General features: G+C 33.6%; 1 protein-coding gene across 6 annotated transcripts in view; it reads right to left on the bottom strand.

The window, feature by feature from the left end:
• KANSL1L (KAT8 regulatory NSL complex subunit 1 like) overlaps nt 1-12,539 on the bottom strand; it is a 145,850-nt gene that overhangs the window by 18,591 nt on the left and 114,720 nt on the right. For all 6 annotated transcript variants that reach the window (XM_060016171.1, XM_060016173.1, XM_060016175.1 and 3 more), the window contains 2 exons: nt 5,983-6,148; nt 2,966-3,073 (listed from right to left, as the gene is read on the bottom strand). In XM_060016171.1, the coding sequence (XP_059872154.1) occupies nt 2,966-3,073; nt 5,983-6,148 (274 nt within the window). The remainder of the gene's footprint in view (nt 1-2,965; nt 3,074-5,982; nt 6,149-12,539) is intronic.

Raw genomic sequence — 12,539 nt, 5'->3', positions numbered from 1 at the left:
ATTGGCTAGGCTATCTTTTCCACACTAATAGGAAATATCACTCTTATCGTATAATGAATCCTTGGGTTTGTCTCTAGGCTTTTTTTATTTAGTTCCCTTGGCTTCCATGGGCATCACAATGTTTTAATGATTATACCTTTATATTTCGATATCTGACACCTCCTTATTGATCTTTTAAAAGTTTTATTGACTATTCAACATTTTCATTCTGAGATAAACTTCAGAATAACTTTGTTCCAAAAGAAGAATGATTCTGGGATTCTGATTAGAATTACATTATAAGTTCTCCAAAGAAGATATACAGATTGCCAACAAACACATGAAAGGATGCTCAACATCACTAAAGAAATGCAAATCAAAACTACAATGAGGTATCACCTCACACGGGTCAGAATGGCCATCATCAAAAAATCTAGAAACAATAAATGCTGGAGAGGATGTGGAGAAAAGGGAACCCTCTTGCACTGTTGCTGGGAATGTAAATTGATACAGCCACTATGGAGAACAGTATGGAGGTTCCTTAAAAAACTAAAAAAAAGAACTACCATATGACCCAGCAATCCCACTACTGGGCATATACTCTGAGAAAACCATAATTCAAAAAGAGACATGTACCACAATGTTCATTGCAGCACTATTTACAATAGCCAGGACATGGAAGCAACCTAAGTGTCCATCAATAGATGAATGGATAAAGAAGACATGGCACATATACTCAATGGAATATCACTCAAACATAAAAAGAAACGAAATTGAGTTATTTGTAGTGAGGTGGATGGACCTAGAGACTGTCATACAGAGAAGTAAGTCAGAAAGAGAAAAACAAATACCATATGCTAACACATATATATGGAATCTAAAAAAAAAAAAAGGGTTCTGAAGAACCTAGGGGCAGGACAGGTATAAAGATGCAGACGTAGCGAATGGACTTGAGGACATGGGGAGGGGGAAGGGTAAGCTGAGACGAAGTGAGAGAGTGGCACTGATATATATATACACACTACCAAATGTAAAACATATAGCTAGTGGGAAGCAGCCACATAGCACAGGGAGATCAGCTCAGTGCATTGTGACCACCTGGAGGGGTGGGATAGGGAGGTTGGGAGGGAGACGCAAGAGGGAGGAGATATGGGGATATATGTATACGTATAGCTGATTCACTTTGTTAAACAGCAGCAACTAATACAATAATGTAAAGCAATAATAGTCCAATAAAGATGTTAAAAGAAATTACATTTTAAGTACTAGGCATACACCCTGAGAAAACCATAATTCAAAAAGACACAGGCACCCCAATGTTCATTGCAGCACTATTTACAATAGCCAGGTCATGGAAGCAACCTAAATGCCCATCGACAGATGAATGGATAAAGAAGATGTGGTACATATATACAATGGAATATTACTCAGCCATAAAAAGGAACGAAATTGGGTCATTTATAGAGACGTGGATGGACCTAGAGACTGTCATAGAGAGTGAAGTAAGTCAGAAAGAGAAAAACAAATATCGTATATTAACGCATATATGTGGAATCTAGAAAAATGGTACAGATGAACCAGGTTGCAAGGCAGAAATAGAGACACAGATGTAGAGAACAAATGTATGGACATCAAGGGGGGAAAGTTGGGGGGTGGTGTGGTGTGATGATTGGGAGATTGGAATTGACATTTATACACTAATATGTATAAAATAGATAACTAATAAGAACCTGCTGTATAAAAATAAATAAATAAATAAAATTTTGAAAAAAGAATTACATTATAAGTTAATTTGGAAAAAATGACATCTTAAGCTACCATATTCTGAGAGGAACAGGGTATTTCTCTCCATATAAGCATATACTCATGTTCCTCTGTAAACTTTTGAAGTTTTCTTCATGTAATTCCTTGTTAGGTTTAATCCTAAATATTTTATATTTTCATTGTCAATATGTCTAGGATAATTTATTCTTTTACAAATTCTAATAGGTTATTACTGGTATTTGTAAAGGCTACTTAATTTTATAAGTTTATTTAAAAATCTGCTACCTTTCAGAACTCTAATTCTAACAGGCATTCAGTTGATTCTTGAGTTTTTGAGGGAGATGATGATTTCATCTGGAAATAATTTATCTTGTGTGACGTTTTGATGTTGAGATTTTAGCTTTGTAGATAGTGAAAATACGCTGATGTATTTTCTTTCTTTTTATGATTTATTCCCAGCATAGACAATGTCTCCACCCCCCATTCAGAGTTTCATTATAATTTTTCAAGTTTTATTTTGTAATTTTAGTGTTTTATTTAAAATTCTTGGAACCAAGTAGAATTTATTCTGATACATGATATGAAATGAGTGTATAAACAAACTTTCCCCCCAAAAGACTAACATTACTGTTCATTCTCCACTTTCTTATTGATTTACAGTTCTTCCTTTATATAATAAAGAAGAAGCTATGTAGTCTGTTTCATGGATCTACTTTCCTAAATGTAAGCAAAATAGAATCTATGCTAATGATTATAGATTTTTGTCATGTTTCCATATGTGGTTGGGCTAGATTCAATATTTTTTCCAGCAATTCCTTTTCCATTTTCCCATTAATTCTTCCCAATGGGCTTTACAACTATTTTATGTTAACCAAATTCTTTTAGAACTTCAAGTTATATTGAACGTTGCATTAAACATAAATCAAAAGTCAGAACTGATATCCTAATTATTCTTACCATCCAGCAGTGCTGTACCCCCATGTTTATTTAAATTTCCTTTTATATTTATCAATAATATTTCATAATTCTCATTCAATAAGTATCCTGTTAGGATTACTCCTGTGTATTTTCTATTTGTATGTGTGTGATTTGTGAAAAGTGAATATTAAAAATTAAGGATTTACATTCATTCCTTTGTTAAATTTTACTTCCTTAGCAAAAGTAATAAGTATACGAAAGATGTAAAAGGTATATAAAGTACCAAGATTTGTAAATGACATACCAGGTGATGGAGATATGATACAGTCTCCTACAAATTTATTTTCAGAAAGATCTCCTTTTATTTCAGTCTTTTTTAACAATGTTTCAAGGTGAAAATGAAGAGGCACATCTAGAAAAATAAAGCAAAAAAAGTGTTTTCAGTGAAATCACTCTTTACAGACTCCAATATTAAGACTTAGAAAAATAAGCCAAAGCTTGAAAAGTCATAACTATTAGAAGTGGCAAACTATTCTTTCCAAGCGTGTTGTTAGCAGTATTTTGGAAATTACTGATTATATGTAAAATAAACAACACTAACAATGAACAATTTCATAAACTAAGATGAACAAATATAAATATTAAATACTATTTGCAGATGAAACAAAGGTCTTTAATAAAATATAGAGCCAAACCTGCCTGACTCTAAATCCATTCCACCCCATCCCTACAAACTCTGCATTTGAAATAAAGTTTCCAAAAGACATAATTACATGATTTTAATTACTTGAGGGAAAACCACTATAATTCAGATGCAACCTTTTACGAAAATGCTGTTTCACATTCCCTTAGTTTACTAGTATTATGAATCACAAAATGAAATCTACTTTTACAAAGATCAAAACATATTGACAAACTAGTTCTCTTCTTTTAAACAGAGACTTAGGAGAGTCGTTCAATTCACTATGTTTATATTCCATATTCACAACCAAAAGAGGAGCTAAATAAATAAAATAGATGTGCTTCACATTTATTAACTAAAGGGTATTTTCCTCAGTCAAGAATGCAAAAACAATCATTTTAAAAAGCATTCAACAGACACCTAAACTTTTTCCTAAGAAACATAAAGAAATATTTTATAAAGCAGCTGATTTATTCAAAGTTTTGCTACAGAAAGAAGGTATTCATTTTTAAGAAAACTAATTATGAATGCATAAATCAGGATAGACCCAGGAAGGGTCTCAATTTTAAACAAGTATTTCTCCATCAAAAGGTGTATTTTAATGGCAGATCCATACTCAAGTGTGGAAAAATTTTTCTACACAAAAAAATGGGTTCATAAATATCACTTGGAGACTCTCCCAAGGGTCAGATGTAAGGTGGATTTCAATGCTATCACTATACTATGACCATAATAAAACTATATGACAAAATGAAAATAAGAATACAAATTAAATATGCTACTTAAACATTTCAGGATTCTGATATTTCCAATTATCAAAACATAAGTTTTTCCAATGAAATATCACTTAACTTTTATATGGAGTATCGCCTATTCTACCACTGTTGTTCTTGAGTTGTGGGAAAACATGACATAACTAGGGAAGGTGCTTGGTCTACCCATATACCTTCCTTAGAACCCACACTGTGACCTGTGGGCTTTTTATTAAAATTTCATAACACTTTATTACACTTATTAGTTTATATTTCAGTTGTCAAACTAGAATGCAAGTACCTTGAGGGATTTATTTGTATTTATACTCCTACCACCTACTTAATACCTAGTATACAGCAGGTATTCAGATTTTTATTAAATGAACACAAGAAGAAATGGATAACCCTAAGTAGTAGGTAAGGAAGCTAATCTTAACTTATTAGATGTGACATAGTAGGACGAAAGATTATTTATGCCAGCTCTTAGGTTTTTGTTATCAGAGAAACAAATTTACTAATAAGAAAACAGAAAGGCAGTAAAGAGTATGGTTAGGAGTGTGGCTCTGGAGAATGACCACCTCAGATCAAATCCTGTCTCCATCATTTACTAGCTGTGTACTATGGATGAGTAATTGAACATCTCTAAGCCTCAATGTTCTTATATGTAAGATAAAGAGAACAATAATATCTATCCTCATGGGGTTGCTGCAAGCATCAAACAAGAAAATGTAATGTGCTTATAGGACCCAGTGTATGCTAAGACCAAATGTTAGCTGTGTTATTGTTATATATATTATTTTTTCTTTCTATTATTAAGGTTTCCTCAAGGATGGAGTAAAATAGTTCCTACCAGGAACTTACTTCAAAGTATGGTGTGTAGCTAAGAAACCACTGTAATACTGGTAAAAACCAAACTAACATTCAGGGCAGGAATAGGTACAAGAAATAGTGCTTTACAAAGAGGAGCAGTCCCTGGATGATTAGAACCAAAGGCTGAAAAGGAAACAAAAGCCCATTTGAGATATCTTCCCATAAAGAGAGGAACCTGAGATAACCAGTGTGAAGAATGTTTGCTTTTTTACCCTAAATATTTACTTCAGTTCCAATGTAGGTAAGATTGGAAACATTCGAACAGAAGACAGAACTGGAAAGAAACTTAAAGCCATCTTAGGGATATAGGGATGCAATGCCTCATCTGCTCGGTTGCATATTACAGGTATTTTTGAGGTTCAGAAGTTGACTATGTCTAAAGATGGACAATTTTCTTCTCTCAGAGAAATTCAATGCTGATTATAGATGGAGGAATACTACATGGCAGGGAAAACTCCATGCAAAACAACACATTAGAAAACGAACTCTGACTTACTGAGAAACATTTCAACAGCACAGCCATGTTATCAATAACATGCTAAAAATTTAACATCAAAAGGAGATCAAAAGCTAAAAATTTCCCAAAGTAAGTCAAAATGGTTTCCAAGGAATTAAAAAATCAATCTAGGGCTTCCCTGGTGGTGCAGTGGTTGAGAGTCCGCCTGCCGATGCAGGGGACACGGGTTCGTGCCCCAGTCCGGGAAGATCCCACATGCCGCGGAGCAGCTAGGCCCGTGAGCCATGGCCGCTGAGCCTGCGCGTCTGGAGCCTGTGCTCCGCAACGGGAGAGGCCACAACAGTGAGAGGCCCGCGTACCGCAAAAAAAAAAAAAAAAAAAATCAACCGAAAGATAGAACATTAATTCAGCATGTGACTAGATTAATTTCTCTATGAAAACTGTTTAGCTGTAATATCCAGTGACAACTGATAAAAGTTTATCAGATTCCTTGTATTTACAGGATTCGATTTCACCATAAAAAAGTCAGTTACTTAGAAATTTTTTAAAAGGAATCTTACCTGATGGCAATGATAGAACAGAATGGAAAGAAGAATCTAACTCTGATACATGTTCTGTTAATATTTGAGACTTTGAATTGTGTTCACAGCTGCTCCAAATTGAAGATGATTGCAGGCAAGGCATTTGTGTAGTATTTAAAAACCTTGTTTCTTTTGAAGGCAAAGTCTGCAAGGAAAAAAAAATAAAGAGTTCATTTTTGTTGAAAAGCTAATCAGAGAGAATATAACAGTTATAGTACAATATCTGAATGACACCAGCAATAAGTCCTGGATCACTAAATCACCTTGGGGAGAGTGCTTTACAATGACCTAGACTAAGTGATAGAAGCAAAGATATAGAAGGCCATGAGTGTGATGAGATTTGACAAGTCCCTTTTCAGTCCTTCAAAATGAAGAGTAAAGTCTGTGAAAATGGGTCTTTCTCCCATCTTAAGAAATCATAAAAAAGAGAAATGAGTTTGAACAACTTTAGGTCACAAGAAAATGGTTACACTCCAGATTAGTGAAAAATATGACAGTGAGCGGGTACTATGTTATGATTAAGAACTGTGCATACAGTTGACCCTTAAACAGAGGTTTGAACTGTGCAGGTCCACTTATAAGCGGGTTTCTTTCACTAAATAGGCACTAGAGTATTACATGATCTGTGGTTGGCCGAATCCTCGGATGCTGAACCACAGATAGGGAGGAAGGCCAACTGACTGTAAAGTTATACATAGATTTTTTACTGAGTTGGGGTTGACGCCCCTAACCCTCACCTTGTTCCAGGGTCAACTGTACTGTTTTCCTCCTTCTAATCTGTTATAACCAATGAGTGAAACTAGAGTCTGCCTTAAATTATAATGTGAGACAATATCTACACTGCAATAACAGCGAAGTACTATGAAGACATATGTATTACATATTTACATTAAGTAAAATTGAATTGAAAATATTAAAAAAGATATGTATAAAATATGCAATATGGGGCTTCCCTGGTGGCGCAGTGGTTGAGAGTCCACCTGCCGATGCAGGGGACACGGGTTTGTGCCCCGGTCCGGGAAGATCCCACATGCCGCGGAGCGGCTAGGCCCGTGAGCCATGGCCGCTGAGCCTGCGCGTCCGGAGCCTGTGCTCCGCAACAGGAGAGGCCACAACAGTGAGAGGCCCGCATACCGCAAAAAAAATAAAAATAAAATAAAATAAAAAATAATAAAATAAAATATGCAATATGTTACATGAGTTTGAGTTTAAGATAAAGATTTCAATCAGAAATCTCATGAAAACCATGTTGCTAAATCAAAACATTATGTTGCTACATTTAAAAAATACATATTCTGTTTAAATGTTGGATTTTAAAATTATTTTTTTCTGGCTATAAGATTAGTATACAACCAATGTAAAAAATCTATAAAATAGAGAAAATATTTTAAAAGTTAATGGAGTTCACCTGTGTTCCTTCTGTCATTCTTACCTCCACCTACTACAATAACATTAGGACTCATTTTTTTAATGGAAATTATATTTAAAATACTTATAATAACTGAGAATTTTGGATGCTATTTTTTAAAAAATTATTTTTATAAACTTACATTAAGTTTATCACTTTCTTGAGTTTGAGTTTCCTGGCTAACTGGCATTTTCTGTGTTTCCACAGCACCTTGGTCATGGCCACATCTGCCATAGCATTTAACTAGATTTCCTCTGGACTGTGAGTTCCTTGAAGGTTGGACTATAATTTGTTCAATCCTGTATTCCCAGAACCTGACACAGTCCTTAATATATGGTTGAAACTTGAATGCTGACCAAATGAATTTTATCTCATTTGCTTTTAACAAATTTAGGTGAATAGAACTTTTCAAATACATGTGTGCCTGAGACTATTTCATTGGGGAAAAAATAGTCCCTGTTAATATATGCTAAAATTTATCATGTAATGACTTCTTTTTATATTCCACTGGCCAAGACTTATGTCAGCTAGTCATACCCAGCTGCAAGGAAGGCTAGGAAATGCAGTCATTATGCCGGGTAGTCAAGTAAATTGATGATTTTTATAAGAAGATATAACATGTGGTATGTGATTATAAAGATGTGAGTTATTTCCAAGATTTATTCTAATAATGTTATATGTATATATCTATGGGAACAGTTGCTGTTTCTTACCTTTACAAGATGCACTGGTACTTTTGACTCACTCTAGAATTATTTGTTCTTTTGTGATGTAGTTCAAAAAGATATAAGGAACAATTATATAAAATTACAAAGAAAATGTGCTAACCTCTCTTTTTTCATGTATGGCTAGAACATTATGAATAAAAGTTGATAAAATCTGAATATTTACCATATAATTAGTTTTCTCTTGCAATTTTTCCAAATCCAGGAAACCCATTAGCCAATTTGAAACTATCCTAAATAAATATGGAGACAAGTGAGGGGCATCTAGGAAAAGGCCTTTTTTCCCCTTCAGAGAAAGTGAAGCCCAGGAGGCTGAAAAGGAATGGATGGAGAAATAAGAGAAAAATCTGGAGATTCTTGCCAATAAAAATTCAAATGTCTAGAGGGTGTGATCAACAATACCATATGCTGCATAAGATTCAAGCAAAGTAAAGCCTGAAAAGTATCCATTACATGTAACTTTAATAATGAAACATTTCATATATACAAGAGTATATAATTTATAAGGAAGGTATAAAATAATGTTTAAAAAGCACCTATACTCACCATCCTACTTTAAGAAACAGAACAATACCAATACTTTGATGACTTCTCTTGCTATCCCGGCCCCATGAGCCTGTGGCAGAGATTGCTACTTTCTTTCCAATATCTGTGTTCTCCTCCCTGTTCTAAAACTCCTGATTTTCAGCTGGGCACATTTCTCAAGCTTCCTTGCATCTAAAAATTACTAAATTCTAGCCAGAACACCATGAGAAGTCATGTGTGCAACATTTAGAAACTGACCTTAAGAAGGTCACTTAGCCCTCCATACTTCCACCTGTGATGGTGAGCCACCATAATCTTGTGAGTGAGGGTAATGCTCAAAAGATTAAACAAAAAGGCAGCAGGAGCCTGGTTCCTAGATAACCATGTAGAGCATGGTTGTCATGCCTAGAATATTTTCAATCTGTTTCAAAACAAAGAAATAAACTTACATCTTGCTTACATCACTATTTGGGATTTCTGTCAAATGCAGCTAAACCTATACCTTAACTAATACAATGTGCCTCCTCAGTCATATTTTTCTCTCACATTTCCAGGACTAACTGCTATCCTGAATTTTAATTTTATCATTTCCTTGTTTTTTCTTTATAGTTTTTCTACAAAAGTATATGTAATCCTATATAATTTACTATTTAAATTCCTATGCTTTAAAAATGTAAATACACAGAATAATGCTAGATGTATTTTCCTGCTTTATTACTCAACATTATGTGCATGCAATTAATCATTCTACTGTATATTAAATACCTAGATTGTTTCTAGTGTTTTACCATTATGAACAATGATAGTATGGATATTATTACATTTGTCTCCTGGCACATGGGTGTAAGATTCTCTAGAGTACACTGCTAGAAATGGAATTGCTGGGTTATACAAACGCATGAACACACATACTCAACTTCACTAGATAAAATATTGTATTACCAAGTAGTTACAACTAATTTACACTCCAACAGAGCAGATTTTAGTTCTCACTGCTTCAGATTCATACCAACAAGGGTACTGTCAGAATTCTTATTTTTGCCAATTTGAGACCATACAAATATCTCATGGTTGAAATTTGTATTGCTCTGTTTACTGTTTAAGTTGACCTCATTTTCATACCTATAATTGGCCAATTTTCCTTCTTTTGGGGAATACATGTTTTGATGATTTTTCTATTGAGATGTCTTTTTCTTATTGATTTTTTAAGTTCTCTTTATACACTCTTGAAAGTTACAAATCCTTTGTAGGTTCTATGTATTGCTCCCTGTCTGAGCTTCTCTTTGCACTTTTTTTGTGTCTTTTGATCAACAGACATTCTTAACTTAAATGTTTCCTTTATATATAGTTTGCACTTCTTTGTATCTTGATGAGGAAATCTTTTGAATCTTGATGAGGAAACCCTACCTTTAAGTCATAAAGATATTCTTCCACTTTTTTTTTAATAAGAGTTTTATTGTTTTGCCTTTTGCAATTAGGTCTTTGTTTAAAATTGATTTCTTTGTGCAAGATGTGAGATAGGGATCCAAACTCATTTTTTTTTTCATCTAAATGGATCACCAATTGACTTAACGTCTTTTACTAAACAGTTAGTTCATCCTCTCCCAACCAATCTACAAAGCTGCCTGTTATATACCACATTCCATACATGTCTGGGACTGTTTCAGGGATTTCTAACACTCTACCATTTGTGCCTGTGCTAATAACCAATGCCTTAATTATTGCATCTTTTAAATAAATCTTGACACTTTTTTTTTTTTTTTTTTTTTTTTTGCGGTACGCGGGCCTCTCACTGTTGCGGCCTCTCCCGCTGCGGAGCACAGGCTCCGGACGCGCAGGCCCAGCGGCCATGGCTCACGGGCCTAGCCGCTCCGCGGCATGTGGGATCTCCCCGGACCGGGGCACAAATCCGTGTCACCTGCATCAGCAGGCGGACTCCCAACCACTGCGCCACCAGGGAAGCCCAAATCTTGACATTTGATAGTGTAAGTTTCTCCACCTTGTTCCTCAGGGGTGTCTTGGCTGTTATTCTTGTTTTTCACTCCTCTGTATATATTTTTTTATTGAGGTATAGTTGATTTATAATATTATATAAGTTTCAGAAATACAACCTAGTGGTTCACAGTTTTTAAAGGCTGTACTCCATCTTCTGAATAATTTTTTAAAATAGCTTAATTTCCATTAAAAACCTGTAGAATTTTGTTTAAAAATACACTGAATTTGTAAATCAATTGGAAGATTTTTGAGATTTTAAAAATTTTGGTATTATGATTAAAGGTCATCCATCCATGAATATGGTGTATCTCTTCATTTATTTAGGTCTTTAATTTCTTTCAATAAAACTTTGTAAATTTCTTCTCTAAAAGTCTTTACATATTTTGTTAGATGTATTCCTAGGTACCATCATATTTATTGTTTCATGTAGAAGGAATTGAAAAATACAATTGACATATACTGAACATGTCCCACAACTCTGCTAAACTTTCTTATTCAAATAATATTACTTGTTGTTTCTTTTAGCTTTCTATTAACCAAACATATTATCTAAAAGTCATGACAGTTTAGTTTCTTTCATTCAGTCCTAAAACCTTTATTTATTATTATTTATAAGGTTCCAACCATGCTAGATAGTCTCACCAGTTCAATAATGAACAGAAATGACCAAAGGACATATTGTTTTGTCCCTCATTATAAAGGAAATGCTTTTAATTTTTTATAATTAAGAATAATAAGGGTTAAGAATGATTGTAGTTTTTTCGGTATATTCTTTATCAGAATGTATGCCTACTTTGCCAAAAGTATTCTTTTAAGTATATTAATGTTGAACTTAATCATACACTTTTTGTGAACCTATTGAAATGATTACTTGGCTTTTCTTCTTTAATCTAATTATGTGGTTATTACATTAACAAATTTTTAAATGTCAAAGCAACCTTCGATTCTTCTTGAGGAAAATGCTAGGGGTTTATCAATTTCTTTGCAAAGAACCAGCAACTAGATTTATTTTCTATATTGTATCTATATATGGAAATTCATTGCATATGTATGTTTCTATGTTTCACTGATTCCTATTGTTTATTAGGATAGATAAAATATTTTGTCATATTTTTCCCCTCAGTTAACTTAAACTTATACATTCTTTTCTTTTCTTTTAGTGGTTTTCCTAGAGATTACAATGAATCCTTAAGTTATGGCTTTTAGAGTATAAAACAAATTATTCTTTTTACCACTTCCCTGAAAACAATGGGACATTAGAAGACTTTAACTCCATTTACTCTCCTCTTTCTTTGTTATTGTTGTAAGGCATTTTAATCCCATATATAAAGCTCTACATTATATTACTGTTATTATTTTCATCGTCAACATTTAAATTACCCATATATTTATCTTTTCCATTGTTCTTAGCTTCTTTCTACAATTCTGTTTCCATCTGGGATCATGTTCCTTCTCCCTTTGCTATTATTATGTGTAGATTTGCTGTCAACAAATTCTTTCCATTTTTATTTATCTGAAACCTTTGTATATCATCATTTTTGAAGGATATTTTTGTGGATATAGAATTCTAGCATTTTTTTTCTTTCAGCATTTTAAGAATATTTGCATTTTTATCTGGCTTCCATTGTTTCTATTGAGTAGTTAAGTCTTATGGTTGCCCTCATTTGAAGGTAATGTGTCTTTTTTTACCCTGACTGCTTTTAATATTTTCTGTCTTCACTTTTTAGCAGGCTTGCTATAATACGTCTTGATGTAATTTCTATGTATTTGTTATTTTTGAGGTTCACAGAATTTCTTGAATCTATGGGTTGATGTCCTGTTTTAGTTTAGGAAATACTCTCTATTATTATCTGTTCAAATGTTATTTCTGTCCTATTCTCTCT

The sequence above is a fragment of the Delphinus delphis genome, chromosome 7 (genome assembly GCF_949987515.2).
Source record: "Delphinus delphis chromosome 7, mDelDel1.2, whole genome shotgun sequence".
Classification (NCBI taxonomy): Eukaryota; Metazoa; Chordata; class Mammalia; order Artiodactyla; family Delphinidae; genus Delphinus; species Delphinus delphis.
Note: the sequence above shows the minus strand (reverse complement) of the source record. Positions and strands in the feature narration are given on the sequence as shown.